We start from the raw sequence: 18,780 nt of genomic DNA, 5'->3' as shown, positions 1-18,780 counted from the left end.
ATTTGAAGAGCCAGTATCACAAATAACTTTAATATATTAATGTCCTGAATAAAATTATTTTAAAGCATCTGACCTATGCAGTGATAAAATTAAAAAAAAATAATAATAAAAAATCAAATAATACAGACTTTTGGGATGGAAGTGTAAGGTTAACCTTTGCCAAGTCTCAAATTAATGAAACTAGTGAAGTTTATGTGCCATGAAGTGCAGTTGGAACAAATATCAGGTAAAGTGCCACTGCTGACATTAACATGCCCTCGCTCAATAAAAATCCCTGGTCTAGCTAATTATTTGAAAAATAATGTGTGAAGATCAAATCATATTAAATCTTCCATTTTCTAAAATTATTACAGTCTTCTCTTTGGAGGATTCAGTATCCTTTCAGCATAAGAAAATCCATTTGACCTCAGCTTGTAATTTTTAATAATCCAAAACTCATTAGAGAAATCTGGTGCAACCTGCATTGGACTATCATAGCCAAGTTGTAACTTGGGTGCTCTCAATCACCTCAGCTTCATCATCTGCTCCATATCTGGATGCAATTTTGTATCTTTGCCTACAGAGAGGGCTTGGCCTTTCAACTTTGATTTTCTCAGCCATCCTAAGATGCCTCACATAGATCGCACTGATGCCTAATTTGCTTGTTAGTCAGTTTGAAAGATCCCACAGTATTTAAAAGTAACAAACAAATATACATAACAATCTTAAACAGAGGTATACTTGCAATAATGTTTATACTTAATTTAATGGATTTGTATCTAGAATGTAAATTTCTGCCTGGAGTGTCATGTATTTGCACATTGCACCTAAACCAAACAAAACAAACCAAAAAAATCTGACTTCTGGTTGAAGATAACATGCATTTTTTTTCCTGTAAGTTCTTAACATTTCTTTCTTAATGCAACTTTATAGAAATTACTAAACAAAATCTCATATACTGATGTCTAGGTGTAAATTGAAAGGAGGCAGAAGTTTCTTTCATTCTGTAAAGTGGGAGATCATTACATGCATCAGTAAGAACATTATTAAACCAAGACTGGACGCAAAAGATTTCATTTCTTGTTCATTTCACTGCATTTACAAGTTTAGGTTTCTCTTTCATTCTTCCACAGTCTGTAAACTTTTAAAAATTAAATTATTGTAGAATACAGTACTGGTAGAATAGTGGTGCCGATATCAGAGCCAAAATTTTATATACAATCAAACATGCCTTTACAACCATCTGTATTGCCATGCAGTTTGGAATAATGGGCTTTCAAGCAGAGTGAGAGGGGGTATTGTTGGCATAGGAAAACCTGCCAGGGGTTGACTGAGAAAACAAGATTATTCCTTAATGTCATCTTCATACCTGACGATTTCAGTTCCGAAGCTTTATCCTCCAATAAAACTTGCCATTGTTTTGATTTCTTTGTCTAGAGATAAGAAATGGAGTTGGAAAAATACTGCAGCAGTAATACATTTAGGGGAAAGGACTGAAATGAATATGTAGCCTGAAGCAGTGGCTGAAGCCTTGGCGAAGTTTGACTTAGATCATTAGATAAGAACTAGATAAGCCCAAAGTTTCATTCTTATCCCTATTGTGTATCTATATCTATCCCAGTATCTTATTCCCCATGTTAGAATCAGGCACTGACACTCTAAAGTGAAACAATAAAAATCAAAATTATGCTAAATAATTATTTAAGAACTTCACAGTATGTCTACATGATACTGCAGAGCTTCAATAAAGAAAAAAAATAGTGTGGCTTGAGGAGAACGCATGCCTGGAAGCACCAGGACAGACAACTGCACATGGCAGGGCAAAGAGAATACACTCAGCATCAGCTGTACTTACAAAAAATAATGTTTTTTTTTCTTCCCACATTCCAGTTTTCTTCCCTCTTATTGACAAGTCCTTTTTAAATTATTGTAAGAAGGTTAATGCTAGTAATACTTAATAGTTCTCTCATGTGGAGGGAGGAGGATATTTGATGGACAGCTATTTATTTTTTCCTCATTTTAGTTTCTCAATATATCTGTAAGTTCTATAAGCAGTTACTATTTGTTACAGTAACAGTTTCATCTTATTATCACTGTTACTCAACAACACTTTAAAAAGTTAAATGAAACTCATGTACCTTAATTGAAACATTTTATGTGAGAACAATCCCAAATATATATTTCAATGTCATTTTTTAAAAAACAACCATATTTCATAAGATTTCTGCCCCTCAGTGTTATATGAAGGTCTCTTAAGGACTTTCAAAGCAAACATACAGCTAATGGCTGTATGGATCCATTTTACCATACTGTGTGGTTATTGCTGGTTTTAACATTCAAACTTCCTGCTCCCTGGCAACAGTCTCTGGATAGTATGAGCTGCTGAGATGCAGAATCCAAGCATGATGGGTGCATTTAACAAGCCAAGTCAGAGCTATGGCATCTGGCCCAAAGTAATTTTCAATATCACTAAAATTGAAATATATTCTTACAATGCAACACTGAATAAAACCAGCAGGATTTCCCCAGTTAAATATATTCCATCTCTCTCTCACAGAGTCATTTGTTCCATTTCAAAACTATGAGAAAAATCAGACCACTTACATCCAAGGCACTATTTAGAACAAAATACTATTCATTCTATGACTTTCATTCCATGAATTGTTCTCACATACAAGTGACAATATATTTGGGGGGGGGGGGGGTGGCGGGGAATGTGCATTCAGTGTTTTCATTTTTCTTAGCAAGTTCTAAAGTGCTCCTCTGATAATGAGATTTTAAGATAGTCACCAGTTTTAACTTTCTAATTTTATGCCTGTCTTTTCTTTTTTAGGTCCTTGGTCAACACATTACTTGAATTTATATTACGTGACTTCTATTTCGTTTTTACCATTTTGCAAACTAATAAACTTTAATACCACAAAACTGTCTGATGGTCCCATCATCTACAAAAATTTGCTCTGTTTTTTTCCTATTACACAGTTGAGAAAAATAGAGAAATTGGGCAGGAATTTGGAGAGTAATTTCAGCTCTGAAGGATAAGTATTATAACCTGTCAGACTTTGCCTCCAAGCATTCTAAAATAAAATAAATCAAAAATAGTATTCCAGGTTCCCCATTTGGAGCGCTCCAAGATCATTATCATGGCATTTAGATGAGTGTTTCTTTATGTTTCCAGGTGTTTGGAAAGGCCTAGACTGTTTTCACATAGATCTCATTATTTTAAATTTGTGGAAGAGATTTTTTAAATTTACTTGAGAATGTTCAACAATGGGAATAAGATCTGTTAATCCTCCTGAAGCTATGGTTTTAAGTGAGAGGTTTTTTTATTCAGCTTTGTTTCTATTCCTTTGTAGATGTGTATTATATGCAAATTCAGTGCTACTCAGTTTTGTTTTCTCTGTTTAATTCCTTGATATAAATACCAATCAAGTCCAGGCTTCCAAGATTAACATGGTAACTTGCTTGTTTAAGATATATTTTAATAGGATTTTACTATGGTATGAAATAGTGCAGAACTTCAAAATGGCTTACAATAAATAACATTATAAATAATGGCATTTTTAACATGTTTTCATTGCAAAGGTACTCAGTAATCCCCTTACTTCACAAGAGCATTTTAATCTTGGTCAAATTGGATTTTGGCAAGGATTTTACTCAGAAAACTGACGTGTAAAGTGCTGAGCACTAGTATGTCATTTTATCTCTCAGTAGCAGATTAGGTAAAGGTTCTCTAAATGGTAAAAGTGACTATGGAAATAACCTACCACTGATCTACTGCCCATACAAGGTAGCTGATTATACACCTCACCTGTCTGTATAGTATTATAAAACACAGAAATACTGTCTCAACATCCAACTTTATAATCTTTTTGTTGCAAGTGTGAGTAGTGTTAACTGTCAGAAGCAATTAATATGGAATTGGTGACTTTTCTTCTACTGTAGTCAGAAGAGTGCTGAGGCAAATAGATGTTTCTGCATCTTTTCAGAGTCAACTTAGGGCTAAGTAGAACAGTCACCATAATGAGGTGCAGCATCTGTCGAAGTCAGTGGAGAGATTGCAGTGAGACAATGGTTCAGACTTGGATTTAACAGATTGCTCTCCGGTCTCTTTTCCAGAGACACTTCCCTTGCATAGTTTCAGTGCAAAATGAAGTCAAACACTGCTAGTCAGAGCTTTGTGGGTATTTTAAACAACAGCTTTTCCTGTATTGTTTACTTTTGTGTTTCTGAAATGCTTAATCCTCTAAACTGCTCAAAAGTGAGAATGCCAAAAACAGTTGTTAGGGTTTAACAGTCAAGTCTCTCAGCACATGAATTTGACACAGTTCCATAAGGTAAGCTTGCCCTATTAGCTCAGTTGGCTAGAGAACAGTAATAATAATGCCAAGGTTGTGGCTTTGATCTCTGTAGGGGTCATTCACTTTTGAGTCAGACTTGATCATTCTTATGAGTTCTTTCCAACTCAGAATATTCTGTGAATTAATCGTATATCGTGTTTCCACTTGTTGTACTTAAATTACTAACTTGAAACTGAAAAATTTTAAAAAATATATTAAATATGTTTATTGCGTGACTTCAAATCTTTAAAGAAATAGGCTTATTCAGAAAACTTGTAATTAAAGTTCTTAATAAAACAGCAAATGGCAAGCTGAATTACTATTTTTCATCCATACAATGGCCAATGCATCTTAAAATATTAATCAAAGACAGAATGAATTTGTAATACCACAAGAAATCAATATTTCAGAGGACTCTTATAGGTACAGTGACCAAACATGAAATTGTTGAAGGCAGATGTGACTCCCTTTTGCTACTGACTGACTTTGTAAAGATTAAGGGAGCTTCCATTTCCCAAGGAGAGATGGATCAATCAAAATATTAACCAGCAGACATTCCATACAGGGAGTTCTTTCTCTCTACTGAAAATTTTGTGTGAGTTTAGTAGGACCAGTTAACTTGCATCAGTGAAAAGTTTATGGACAGTCAGACTGTTGAGAACTGCACCATTCTGTTTCTCCCAGTAAGAATTGCCTGCAGTGAGGGAAAAGTTGCAGAGCAGTAAAAGTAGCCAGGGCTTGCCTTTGTTCTTAATGGTTTGCTCTAAATCTTCATGCATCCTTGAGGAACAAGTGAAGAGTTCTTTGCTTTGTGTTTTTTCAGTCATTGCAGAACTAAGCAATACTACTCACCCCCCACCCACAACCCCCACCCCCCCAAAAAAAAAGTCAAGGTAAGGATCCCAAAGAGAGATGAGGGCCATGTTATAACTTCGTGAGCAAACATCCCAAATCAAGCACAGAGTCTGTTGGCCTGGACAAATTACTCAGCTAAGCAGGAAGGTCAGTAAAACAGAGTCATCCAGTTGGTACCAAGTAAAAGACTGGCTTTTATGCCAGTGTGTGGAGCACAGCTAAAGAAGCACCCTGGAAAGATTAATTCATAATGAATATAGACAAGATTAGAAAGATGGAGCTGGTCAATGTCCTGAATTCTGTAGTGTTTTAGATTTTTGGGGTTCAACTTTGCAAATTTTGTTACCCTTTAAGTTTTCAGAGTGTCCAAACTGAATGGTTCTGAGAATAATGAGAGATTATTATTACCAAGTAGTATTTTACTAGGATAGAAAATACTCCTCTTGGAACATCATGTGAGAATGAAATTTATTTGCATCTTTGGTGCCATGAACATTGATAATGAAGGACAGGTAAGAGGTATGAACATTTTCAGAATAAAGTGAAGGCTTCTCCTGTGAGTTACACAGAGTACTACATAGCAGTACTGCTGCACAGAGATGCAGCTCTCAGGCTGTTCTGTGAAAAGTTAGACTACTCAAAAAGTTTCAGCATGAGTGCTAAGGAAAAAAGGTTAAGAGAGACAGGATTTTTTTAGGACTGGAGATCAAGAAGAGATGGGGTTTACTCCCAGTGAACTAAGGCTCACTGGAGTCAGTGGAGAAGGAGTTCTACTGGTTTCACCAGACATTGAACCTGGCTTCTAGAGAATTCATATAGACACACAGAATGACAGCCTTAAATCATTCTGGTTCTTCTAGCTTGCAATTCTTCTTGCCTTTGCAATTAAAAACACAAACGTAATCAGTAATTATGTGCTGCAAGACACTTGTTGTGATACATTAGGTTAATGATCCTCTTCTCTTAATTTTCCTAATCCTCATCTTACTTGTGCCCCAGTTAAAAATTAAAGGCCTTAAACATAAAGTCAGCACTTTGTCTGTACACAACAGTCCTACATCCAGGGATTTGGTGACATTTCAGATATCAACAAATTATGTAAATTTGAATGCCTCTACTTGCTGTATCCATCTGGCATTGATATCAGCAGAGCGGCACATAACGTGATTCTTACTGTGCATTATGGATTGATCTCTTAACTGAACACTTTTCCCTTCATTAGTTATTTTTGTCAGCCAGCCAGTATACAAATGTATACACATATATTGTGATAATATAACTTTCATATACAGAACCTATACAGAATACCTGTCAGTGGACTTGGAAAATTTGTCTACTGCCAGTAGGAAATGCCAGTGCTTATTAAGCTCATGAATGAAAGGAAATGCCAGGACTTCTTAATATACAAGCTTCTGGGCCTGCTTACTGATGCAAACCCACTAGAAAAATGTCTCATGACAATTTGACCTTTCCCAAACAATAACTCCTTTTTCATGGTCAATTAGAAGTGTTTTCCTAATTAAAAAAAAAATATGAGGACCAACTAATTAGAGACCTAAAATAAAATTGTTGAAATTGCAGTTGATTTTTTTTCTGATAAGTCAAACCTATGTATTTTACTCCCTCAGCAGGAAATAAATGTCTGCATGCCAACCTCCTTTTACAAAGATTTAATATAGCATGGACTTGGGAAATGGCCTCTTAATTTAGCATTTACACATCTTTGTCAATGGCAGTTTAATTTTAGATGTAGAGCTCTCAGTACAATACTGTCATGCTTTGTCCATGTAATACAAAAAATATCTGGAGAGCTCAGTGAACATCTTTGTGGGAGAATAAATGTTGGCTCAGAGTTTGAATTGCAGTTTTTATTGCTGACATCAGTTTTTAATTGCCTGACATTGTTTAACCTTCAATATGGTTACTCAGGGGGTATATCTGAATTCAGCAACTTATTTTGTGCCTTCTGTGGGTTCCCAACACCTGAATGATAGTGTTTAGACCAAACTTTATGTTGAAATTAAATATGCTGAGATTGTCTAAATCTTCAGAGCTTGTATTTCTAGAGAAGTCATAATACAATTGTCTCCTGCTGTAAAAATCTCATCTACAAGGCCAACTGGTGAAGTTTTACAAATAATTGTTTTGTGATGAACAATGTAAGTGTACTTTTTGTTCCATGGCAAAATTATATATATATATTATATATATATATATATATATATGTATATACATAGTAGAATCCTAGAATAGTTTCAGTTGGAAGGGCCCTTTAAAGAACATCTAGTCCAATCCCTTTTTACAATGAACAGGGACAAATCAGGTTGCCCAGAGCCCCATACAACCTGACCTTCAATGTTTCCATGAATGCAGCATCTACCAATTCTCTGGGCAATGTGTTCCAGTATTTCATCATCCTCATCATAAAAAGTCTTCCTTATATCTCAACTGAAAACATAGATAGATAGATAGATAGATAGATAGATAGATAGATAGATAGATAGATAGATAGATAGATAGATAGATAGATAGATGTGATATTTAAAGCCAACATTTTAAGTGCAAAGAATTGGGGTTTTTTCTCACTTCAGTGACCAGCAGATCAAGGGAGATGATTCTCCTCTGAATTCTCCTCTTGTGACACTCCACCTGGAGCACTGCATTCAGCTCTGGGGCTCCACAATATAAGAAGGGATGAGTCCAGAGGGGGGCCATGAGATACTCGGAGGGCAGGAGCAGCTCTCCTATGCAGACAGGCTGAGAGGGTTGGGGTTGTTCAGCCTGGAGAAGAGAAGGCTCCAGGGAGACCATACAGCAGCCTTCCAGGGTGTAAAGGGGGCCTACAAGAAAGTTGGAGAGGGATCCTTTACAAGGGCATGTAGTAATAGGACAAGGGGGAATGTCTTAAACTGAAGGAGTTTAGATTTATATTATATACTAGGAAGAAATTCTTTATTGTGAGGGTGGCACTGGAAGATGTTGCCCAGAGAATCTGTAGATGCTCCATCTCTGGAACTGATCAAGACCAGGTTGGATGGTGTTTTGAGCAAGCTGGTGTATTGGGGGAAAGTGTCCCATTGAAACTAAAACATCTTTAAGGTCCCTTCCAACACAAAACATTCTATGATTCTGTGAAATGTCACGGTCTTTGTTTCATCCATAGTTTCTAATTTCTTAGGATTGAATTTTATCCAAGTCTCATGTAGACAGATAAAAAGCTTGGTAAAACCAATTGCAAGTCATTTTACTGTTGAACTCAACATGTCATTTGTGTAGGCAAGTCACAGCAGTAACATGACACTAGTTAATCAAAGTGTATCCACCAGCACAGGTCAGTTATCCCTGGGCTCAGGACTAGTGCTGAGCCACAGGAAGTGCTCAGCAGCCTTTTAGGTGGGTGAGCTTGTTTGTTTTCGCATTGCAAGACACTAACACAGCCTCTGTGGTCAATCACCATCTGTCTCTCTCAGCTGGATAAGAATTGGCAGCCTATGAAAACAGGTGATACATGCACAGGATCATCTTGGTATGCCCTCAAGGCCTTGTAAGTTACTTTGCTTGTAATAAGAGGATGCCCTGAAGACCTTTATAGTCTATGTATAGACCATATGTGTATATACATATATATACGAACAGCTATATGTCAAATACGCAATATATATATGGTTATTCTGCTTCAAACTTGCTGCAATTTCAAAGTCATTTCAGTATTCTTTCTATCACAGTTATCATTCTGAAATCTAATCTGTCTAAAAAGTGCTGTCACAATCATGCCCTCGAGTGTATGCCTTCATGCTGAGAGAAGGTTGCTCTGTGGAGCTGCAGGCTCATCCCATCAGTAGATCATCCTGCATTAATACCTCAAGCACTAATGCAAAGAAGGCTGTTCTGAGTTTTCTTAACTGACAAGTGACTCTTGCTGCTTGTCAGCACAACAAGTAATAGCAAGAGCTTTGTAAACAGAGAACATCAGCACTAGGCTTTGCTTTTCTAATCTGTTTGTATCCTTGATTGCATAAGAAACGTGAGGATATAACAAGAGAAAAGCATCTCAAGGTTTTAATGAAATATTAGGGAATTCATTTAGAAGCAAAGAAACAAAAAAAGGTGCAAATATCCATGGCAAGAACTCCTTTGCCATGGCCAGGATAGTTGTCACCTTCTTCAGTCAAGGATATTCCCGATGCAAATTTTGCTCTCCTTTCCTATTTTCATTGGCCACTGGGAGAAAATTAGTGTGTAGAGAATGGAAGAGTTCAGCAATTGGAGAAGAACTTCTTTCTTAACAGCTGACAAGTGATTTTGCCTGCAGGGGACTGCTAAAAGTTCCATGTGAAGAGTGCATGTCACTGGAAAAGGACAAAGTAATCTACTTGGGTAGATGTCAGTTGCTTGGAGGCCATCATTTTCTGTTAAGTCACTGTGGCCAGATAGCTGCAAGCCAAATTCAAAGAGTTGCATTCATGACATTATAGATTTGGATTTCAGCTACAGCTATCACATATCCTAGATCAATGCCAAGCCCTGATGGGGACCTCATAAAAGTTCTGCTTCAGGTGCAGCAGATGATTTCTTGAGGTTTGAATTTGTTTTCACTGATGCTGTTGGGTAAATCAACACAGCTTGCATCTGAAGGGACTGTACTATTTTTTCTAACCACATTTTATGATTACTGGCAAGTAATAGCTTTAACGTCTCGCAGAGGGGAACAGAATGGCTCTGGCATTCAAGTGATCCAAGCAGACAGCTCAAAGCTGCAATCTACTCTTTCAGACAGTATACACTGACAGTGTGATTATGTGCCTTCAGAACAAGAATATGCTTTAGAGGCTCAGGAAATACTTACCTAGTAAACACAGAACCCCCAGAAATCTCATTACTCAAACATGCATATGAGGTGTTTTATTCCAGTAAGTCCTTCCTTGGTGATGGAACATTTTCATCCTTAGATAGTGTTAAAGTTTGTTTAAAAAATGTTTCTGTGGAAATACTATGTACATTTTTTTCCATGCTCAGTGCTTTTTATGCTTGCTTTTCAACATAGCTATTTGGTTTTACCCTGTTTTTCTGCAGCAGTGAAGATCCTAGAACAGCCAGAATCATCAGGCGATGATGTTTTTGTTGCAGCCAGCACCCACGAAACATTACCTTTCTTTATTGGTTCAAGTGATCTCTCCACCATGCAGCCTGAAGGTGTTATTACAGATATGCTGTCATCAGACCAAATAGCACCACTACCTGCAGCAACCAGCCCATCCTACAGCCCCTCTGAGATCATCGAACAGTCCCTTGAATTACCAGATTCCTCTGCACCTACACCCAAGACCATTTCTCCTGATGGCACTGGAATGGGAGTGCAAGACATTGCTGCCGAGTTGGATCACATTGGTGGGCTGAGCACAGCAGCTCTGGATGAAGGGGAGCACGGCAGCGGTTACATCTCAGTGCTGACAACTGCAGAGCCTGCAGAAACCACCCCAGCTCCTACGCTGAAGTATGTAACTACCAGCTCCATGACAACTGCAGGCAAAGGCAAAGAGCTAGTGGTTTTCTTCAGCCTGAGGGTAACCAACATGCACTTCTCTGATGACCTCTTCAATAGGAGTTCAACAGAATACAAAGCACTAGAACAACAGTTCATGCAATTGGTGGGTGAAAATCAACTTGAACAACACATGTTGGGTGTTGGGTACAGTTGAAAGGAATGCATTAAATTGCACAGTACTTCAACAATATCAGACCCTACTACAATAAGTCTGATAAGCTGCATTTTTAAAAGACCCATAAACCTCACACAGTATGAAGATAACAGTTTATGAAGTCAGTGATAAAACTTTTTACTTGCTAAAAAAACTCCAGACATATGCCTGGCATGTAATTTATTTGGCTTTTTCTTAGATTCACATCAACAGTATAGCAGTGCTGATTACATCGAAGGCTTGTGTCTACTTGCTGGATTTTAAAATAGACCTTTAAAAATATATCATAGCTTAGTAGGGGGACTATGATTAGATATGGATTTTCTCTATGGGTACAATAGTGCAGCCAGTCAGCTCAGTAACATGCCTATTATGCTATGCCCTAACCTGCCTGGTTTGAAAATAATTAAAGCTGGCTTTTGAGTGAGGTAATTTTTTTCTCTTCCAGATGAATAAACTCCCCAGCTGCTATGCATTTCATTACAGGGGAAATTGCTGCCCATCCATCTCAATCTATTATTGAGAAAGATGCAGAAGTCCAGAAGAAGATAGTGCTAAACAGAAAAGTTAACTTGTTCATGGAGTTTAACAACTGCATTAAATTCAGGGAAACAAGTGTGGGATGTGTGTACTTGATAATGATGAGTGACTATAAGAGAAATAAATAGCCGGTAAACACTGATAGTAAGTTAAAATAAAGGCAAATTTCTGTTTTGCAGCTACTTCCATACCTTCAGTCCAACCTTACAGGTTTTAAGCAGTTGGAAATACTTAACTTCAGGAATGGAAGTGTGATTGTGAACAGCAAAATGAAATTTGCCAGGACAGTGCCATACAATATCACAGAAGCAGTACACTGTGTTTTGGAAGATTTCTGTGATGCTGCAGCTCAGCACCTCAATTTGGAGATTGACAGCTATTCCTTGGATATTGAGCCAGGTAAGATTGCATTACTAATGTACATGCAGAGTCAAAACCAAGCAGATAATATTTTCTGGATTGTTACAGCTCCAGAAGTATGACTTTTTTGGAAACAACCATATTAGTGATAGTCCCCCAGTGATTGGGACTAATAAGAAAAACTAAGATGTTGCAAATTATCTGCAGATATACTTTCATATTATAATGAAAAGCTGGGTGGAGCTGTTGGTCTGTGCAAGTTCATCGACTGCTTTTTCAGAGCCAAATATAGTGACCCTGTAAAACAAGGGCTGGATGAAGACAGGTGTAAAAAATGCTGACGTGTAATTCACAGGTGTGACATGCAAATCTTGCATCTGAGTATGTAAACAAGATTTCTGATGGTTATTGCAATCTTTTAAGCAAACCATAGTTTAGAGCATCACTAAAACTTTTTTAGAGGGCTACAGAATTCAAGACAGGAGAAGATAATTTCTATGAATAATTGGATTCTACAAATATTCACTAATCAGAGCATGACTATATGTAGCACTCCATAGATTTGTAATTTCAGAATCCCTCTTAATACCTTTCAAATAAGTCTGCAGTAGAAAGTCAGTAACAACACAACTGAACACTTTTGTTATGTTATGTCAGAAGCTTAATGTTTTCAAAATCTATTTTGTGTTTTAAAAACTGAAGCCTGAATCTGTCTTCAGGTTCTGGTAAGTATTTCAGGGCCGAATTTTAATTTCATTGTCCTGGAGAATAATGATACCAATATCTGAGCATGCAGATGCCTTTAGACATTTTGGTTAAGCTGTCTTTTTATGTACAGATCTCTGACAATTCCAGAACAAAAGTCCATTTACAATTCATGTAGACAATTTCTAAGCAGTTTTCATTTTACATATCTCCATGTGGCCACTAAAAGCATAGGTAGGTTTGTGATAAAGAAAGTTAACAAAATCACATATTTCAAATCTTCAGATAATGCTAAGATAAACTGATGTTTTGATGAATATTTTACTGAGTTAATTACGAAAAGTAAACTTTAGGATACCACACGTTCCCTGCTTTAGTAGTAGATTTTCATGAAATAAAAACTAAAATGAGAAAATTGCTGAAATGCAAAGACATAAAAATTTTTAAATCTTTCATATTCATCCATATTGGCTGCTTTACTGATGTGGTATTTCGAGAAAACAGTGTTACAATGAGTTTGCTGAGAGAGCTGTTCATTCAAGGTTTATAAGCAGTAGTAAAATGTCAAAATAGAAGAAACTGCGCCTAGAAAGCCAGTATATTCCCATACAGGTGTCTCAAAGCCCTACTGTGTTTTCATTTCGGAAAACAAACAAATAAACAACTGCCAACCTGTTTAGTAAATTGTGGTAATGTAAGCAAATTCCTACTATTGTGAAAGTAAGAGCCATCTAGTGGTAAGGACGTCCTACCACACTGAAACTCCGAAAGTTGACAGTCCAAAACATAGATCAATTCAGCAGCTACAAAGCACTAACCACATTGGTCATGAATAATACCATAAAGAAGGGCGTTTAAAGATACCTGCATACATTATTTCTGTAATCTAGACAAAGTGAAAACAGAACATATAACAAAGCATGACAGGTATGTATTAAGGAAAATGAAACATTAGTGCAAAAAAAAAAAAAAAAAGACTTTCTAACCCAGCAAAATGCTCATGCCAAGCTCTACTTGTTGAGTTCACATGTCCACACACAGTCCAGAAGTGAAGTTCATATCGAATCAACTGTATAAAGCAAGGGGAAATTTTGCATTTAGACTCACTAGTCTAAAATTCAAAACAGGAACTAGCCATAGAATTATGGAGGGGTTAAAAGTGAACAGCTCTAATGAATTCATTTCTACCCTGAACCATACCCCAGCGTGTGTCTGAGACTTCCAGTACTACGATAAAGAATTCAATGCTCATTTTTCACTGAAATTAGTATTACTGAGCATCTAATTCAGAGCATGAAGTGGCTGCAGAAGAAATTTCTTGGCCCAGCTAGTACTTACAGATAGTAGCTGCAATATGCAGTATAAGTCTTCTTTCTACAATACGTAACTGTAAAGAGCCACTTAGTCCAGCTCATACCTGCATATCTGGTCTCACTTCCTTCTTTGTGTTCTCCTTTCCCAGTTTTCTACAATTATCTTTTTTTCCCCTTTCTGGATTCACAAATCTTACTGAAACTGTTTGCTGGCAAGTACAGAATTTGTATCCTCTGGTCTGCTTCTCATCTTTTGCCTTCTAAGAGTTTTATCCCATAGTATGCAGGAAACAGGCTCCATAAGACAATATTGGTGCATGCAGCCCTCCTCTTCATCGCCCCATCAGGGCAAGTTAAAATTACTCCTAGGGTTTTTTGTTTGTTTCTTTCTTTCTTAGGGTTTGTTTTTTTTTTTCATTTCTAGTAAGAAGCAGAGAATGGAAAGGAAAAGTAGACTTGTGTGACAGCTGGAGTTAGGACTTTAAGCTGTCTCTCATTCAGGCCTGTGAACATCAGCAGGGTCCTTTTCACTTACTCTCACAGAGGCATCCCTTACTAACATTTAAAAAACAAAATAAAACAAGCAAGGCCAGGTAAGATTGCATTACTAATGCAATGCAAACAAGCATGGCCTGCAAGTACATATTTTCTTTAGAGCATGACAGTATTTCTAGGTTGTGCATCTTACCACTGTGCAATATTTAATAACCTAATTCTCTCCCTCTATCATGTCCTAAACTAAGTATGGAGGATCATTACAGCTGAAACTATTTCTCACGCATAAGCAAGGCTGTAGCACAGCATCCAGGAGTATAAAACTAGCACTTACAGTAAAAACAGAATAAAAATATCCAAATGTGAAAATCCTTGTCAGTGAGATGAAAATAAAATGACAGCTTAACAGTGATGGGGTAAATAAATGCAGAAGTCAGCATAAGCTTGCATGCTTGCTGTGTCATCCACAGGAAGAAGGATGTGTGTCCTTTTATGCTAGACTACAGCCTCCTATTTACATGCCCAAGTGGAAGGCCAGTAAATGTGAATTGTTTTCTCTAAAAAAGCCTGCCAAGTTACTTTGCAGTAATGTTTCAATTAATGATTTACTCATCATTTACAGCTGATCAGGCAGACCCATGCAAATTCATGGCATGTGACAAATTTTCTGAGTGCATAATGAACGAGTGGACAAAAGAGGCTGACTGCCTTTGTAAGCCCGGTTATGCCAGCCAAGATGGACTGCCCTGCCGAAGCCTGTGTGAGCTGGAACCGCACCTTTGTGTCAATGGTGGGAAATGTGAGCTAGTTCCGGGAAGAGGAGCTGTCTGCAGGTAAAAAGATGGTGGTCAAAATGAATTCTCTTAACAGTCCATGATAACGTCTATAGCATGATGAAATATATACCAAGTATGCCCTTTTCAACAGCGTAAACTAGGCTAACAAGCCAAAGTCTCAACATTCAGATGCTTTAAGTTACATTGCAATGCCTTTCTAAAGTATTCAATAGTCTCACCATGGATAAGTCCATTTCAGCCTGTTAGTACACACAGAACACCATGACCTAGTTATTTTTTAGAGATGCTTTAGAAATTTATTAGAAATTCACCACCATTGACCGAGATGACACACACAAACCCACGCATTCTTTTCAGATTTCCAAATACATACTGGAAAAAAGAAATAACACATTCATGGTTTGGCTATTACATTTTCCAAAGATTTATTAAAAAGGAAATCTGTATTCATATAAATACACCTAGGGGAACCACTCTACTCTGATTCCAGACCACCTAATAAAGCATATGAAGGCTGAGGCTGCCCTAAGGGGTTTCTTGGAAAGACTTGAAGATTAGTAGCTCCTCCTAACTGCAAATATTTCTGTAAGGATTTTCACATGAAATTATCTTAAGTCAATATTGAGAGCTACACAGTACTTGAACACATTAATTCACTTTTCAGAGTATGAAGTTTCTTCTCATTTTAAGACTAGACAATCTAGAGCATTATGTGAAATTGTATACTTGACAGGAACACAGCTGACAAACCAAGTATATCAGCAAAAAACCAGAATGCATTTGTTTATTCTGTCTTAAAATTGACTTGACTAGGTTAATGATGGGTCTTCTAGCTTAGTTAGGATTAACGTCAAAAAATAAGACCGCTGAGCACATTATTCAAATCATAATTTCACAGTAGCAACAATACTGCCATAATCCATTTTCTTCAGTGGGCATCACAGAAAGAGTAACAGATTACATTGAATTCACAACAGCTACTGCCAAATTCCTGGCTTGGAGAGTCACAGCAGTGCAGCTGTAGTATTTTGTACTAGAAATAAGCCTGTGAGCTAGAAAGGTCCTCTTCAAACTTTACTGAGGTACCAAGGGGTACAGCCTACTCCTCCAAGACTGATGCTGCAAGGAAAACACTTTTCCCTTCTAGAAAAGCCCTGACTTGATGTACAGTAATAACCAGACCGTTATGTGGAATTATAAAAGTATTAAAAATAATAAACAATTATATAGCAAGTTACAAACTTACCCCCAGTCTCAGGCTGACAGCCTGTGCAAACCTGTACAGTCACAGAGAAAATTATGGCTTACTGTTTGCCCTTGTTTTGTGTGTGAATTCACTCAGCACCATGCCAGGATTTCCACTAACTGGAACCCCTGTGTTCTCACATAAATTATGACAATCTTCTCCCTTGCTTTAAAGGGGAGCTATTTTTAGAATAGTAGAATCATTAAGGTTGGAAAAGACCTCCAAGATCATAAAGTCCAACCTTTGACTGAACAGCCCTGTGTCAACTAAACCATACCACTGAGTGCCACGTCCAGTTGTTTCTTGAACATTTGTGGGAATGGTGACTCCACTTCCCTGGACAGTTCATTCCAATGCTTGACAACCCTTACAGTGGAGAAATTTTTCCAGCTGTCCAACCTGAACTTCCCCTCATGCAGCTTGAGGCCATTTCCTCTTGTCCTATCACAAGGAGTGGCGTCCTGTCTATTTGTAGTAAATTTTTATATCAGACCTTGCTGCTCAGAGTGAAATCACCAGGAAACAGACTATAGGCTTCAAAGAGATGTGTTCAGACATTACCTTAAAACACACCTGAGCTACTCCGGGTGCTAAACTTCAAATGTTATTTCTATTTCACCTGTGGGGTTAGAAATTTGTCAGAGATGTTTGAAATGCATGATTTCCCTAAAATCTGTAGATTGACAAAGAATGTATCAATGTCTTTTTAACACTCACTCTCATGAATGTAAGAGTATTATCTTTCACATTATTTTCATGCAGACACCTAACAATTACTTCTAGTGGAAATAATAGGCCCATATCAAATTGCAGATATTCCTTTTTTTATCATTTAATATACTCTGTACTTTGTGCCTTGAATTTCTGTACATTTTTTTCTCTTCCTCCTTATTTTAGATGCCCCGTACGTAGACACCAGCTTTACCAAGGACAGCGCTGTGCAAAATTCGCTCCAGAACCCACACAACCCTTCATTTTTAAACCTCTCATTCCTGGCATACTAAGCCTTGCATTTCTTTTCATCATTTTAATTTTTAAATTAAGAAGAAAATGCAAAAGAAACCCTAATTTTCAGTAAGCTGCTCACAATCTTTTTCTTAAAATTTCAAAATATTCCTTTTGTTTCTTTTGCAATTTAAAATCTTAACTAAACAAAAATGTTCTGCATTGTAGAAGTCCTACTCTCAGCAGCTGCAATCCAGAAAATGCTGTAAGGATTAATCCTGCTTTTGAACACGATGAACCCGTATCTAGCTTTTGTCACACAGCTTGCAGTGTAAGTGCTTGTCTCAGTTCCCCAGGGATCATTGATCACGAAGCATTACACGAACTTGAAAACACAATTCAGCCTGGAGGTAAAACGCATGAAAACCCTTTTCTTCCTCCTCAGCAAACAGGCCCACCTGAAATAACAGGTCCACCCTCGTGTATTAACTCCACAACTAAATCAAACTCAAATCTATTCTCTTGCTTGGCAATTTCAGAACTACCAGAATACTAACATATTCATTGCTTTCCACATTTACTGCTGTGTAGGTTTCATAAGAGGACTGTAGAACTGCTTTCCTTACAGCTCTCTTGCATGACTCCAGCAGTCCATCCTCTCTGAGTGCTTTCTGTGATTTAGTGAAATAATTAGTGGTTTGAGAATTTTTTTTCACTCTTGTAGGTCACCTGACCAGTTTACAAAGCCAAGACTGACAAGTTAGTCTCTGAAATTCTTCATTTCCAGCATCAGCCAGACAAAACCAAGGTTTGTGGAACTTTAAAAATTTGTTTCCTGTTTGTCAGTATTACCAGGAAGCTTCTTTGTAGTAATTCCACACAAAGAAAAATTCAGATTTTCTGGATGCTTGATATGACAACAATTTCTACTTAAGTGTTTTTATGCAACAGTTCTATTCTGTATTACCATGTGCTAATGTGGCAATCCCTGTAACATGTGAAGGAAGAAGGAATACCTAAAATGACAAAGTAACACAAAATGCAAACCAAAGTGGAGGTTTAAAAGGTTCAAACAGCAGTTTAAAAATTTAAATCAAATTAAAAAATTAACAATCATTTAAAAATTGCCTGGTTAAGCTACATAGAGTTTAAACAAATAGGAATTCTAATTTAAGCAAAATATTACTCACATCTCAATTATTTTATCAAGTTTTACAACTTGAAACCTCTTGTATCTTTGGGCCAGAGGAGCGGCAGAGATTGGAAAGTAGGCAGAAATGAGAAAAGCTGCCAGTCTGTTTCTTACTTCTGATGTATCTGAGTATGACCTCTTGGAAGGTAGACAAAAAGCTTTTGCTTCACCATTTTTGTTTTTCTGAATCAGAGTCCAGGTAGGAAGCAAAAGGTTTTGCTATAGCTGTTGGTATCCATTGTTATTGTGGGCAATACCAGTACAGGACTGCCCTGGCATTAGCTGAACATTATGGGAGACGGGATACCAACTAC

The 18,780-nt window shown here is 37.2% G+C and overlaps 1 protein-coding gene across 2 annotated transcripts in view; it reads left to right on the top strand.

The window, feature by feature from the left end:
- IMPG1 (interphotoreceptor matrix proteoglycan 1) overlaps positions 1-18,780 on the top strand; it is a 59,333-nt gene that overhangs the window by 37,393 nt on the left and 3,160 nt on the right. For both annotated transcript variants that reach the window (XM_071548643.1, XM_071548642.1), the window contains 4 exons: positions 10,248-10,822; positions 11,593-11,812; positions 14,909-15,119; positions 17,999-18,082. In XM_071548643.1, the coding sequence (XP_071404744.1) occupies positions 10,248-10,822; positions 11,593-11,812; positions 14,909-15,119; positions 17,999-18,038 (1,046 nt within the window). In that variant the 3' untranslated portion in view covers positions 18,039-18,082. The remainder of the gene's footprint in view (positions 1-10,247; positions 10,823-11,592; positions 11,813-14,908; positions 15,120-17,998; positions 18,083-18,780) is intronic.

This window comes from Pithys albifrons, chromosome 2 (assembly GCF_047495875.1).
Source record: "Pithys albifrons albifrons isolate INPA30051 chromosome 2, PitAlb_v1, whole genome shotgun sequence".
Classification (NCBI taxonomy): domain Eukaryota; kingdom Metazoa; phylum Chordata; class Aves; order Passeriformes; family Thamnophilidae; genus Pithys; species Pithys albifrons.
The sequence above is the reverse complement of the archived record's forward strand: the minus strand, read 5'-3'. Positions and strand labels throughout refer to the sequence as shown.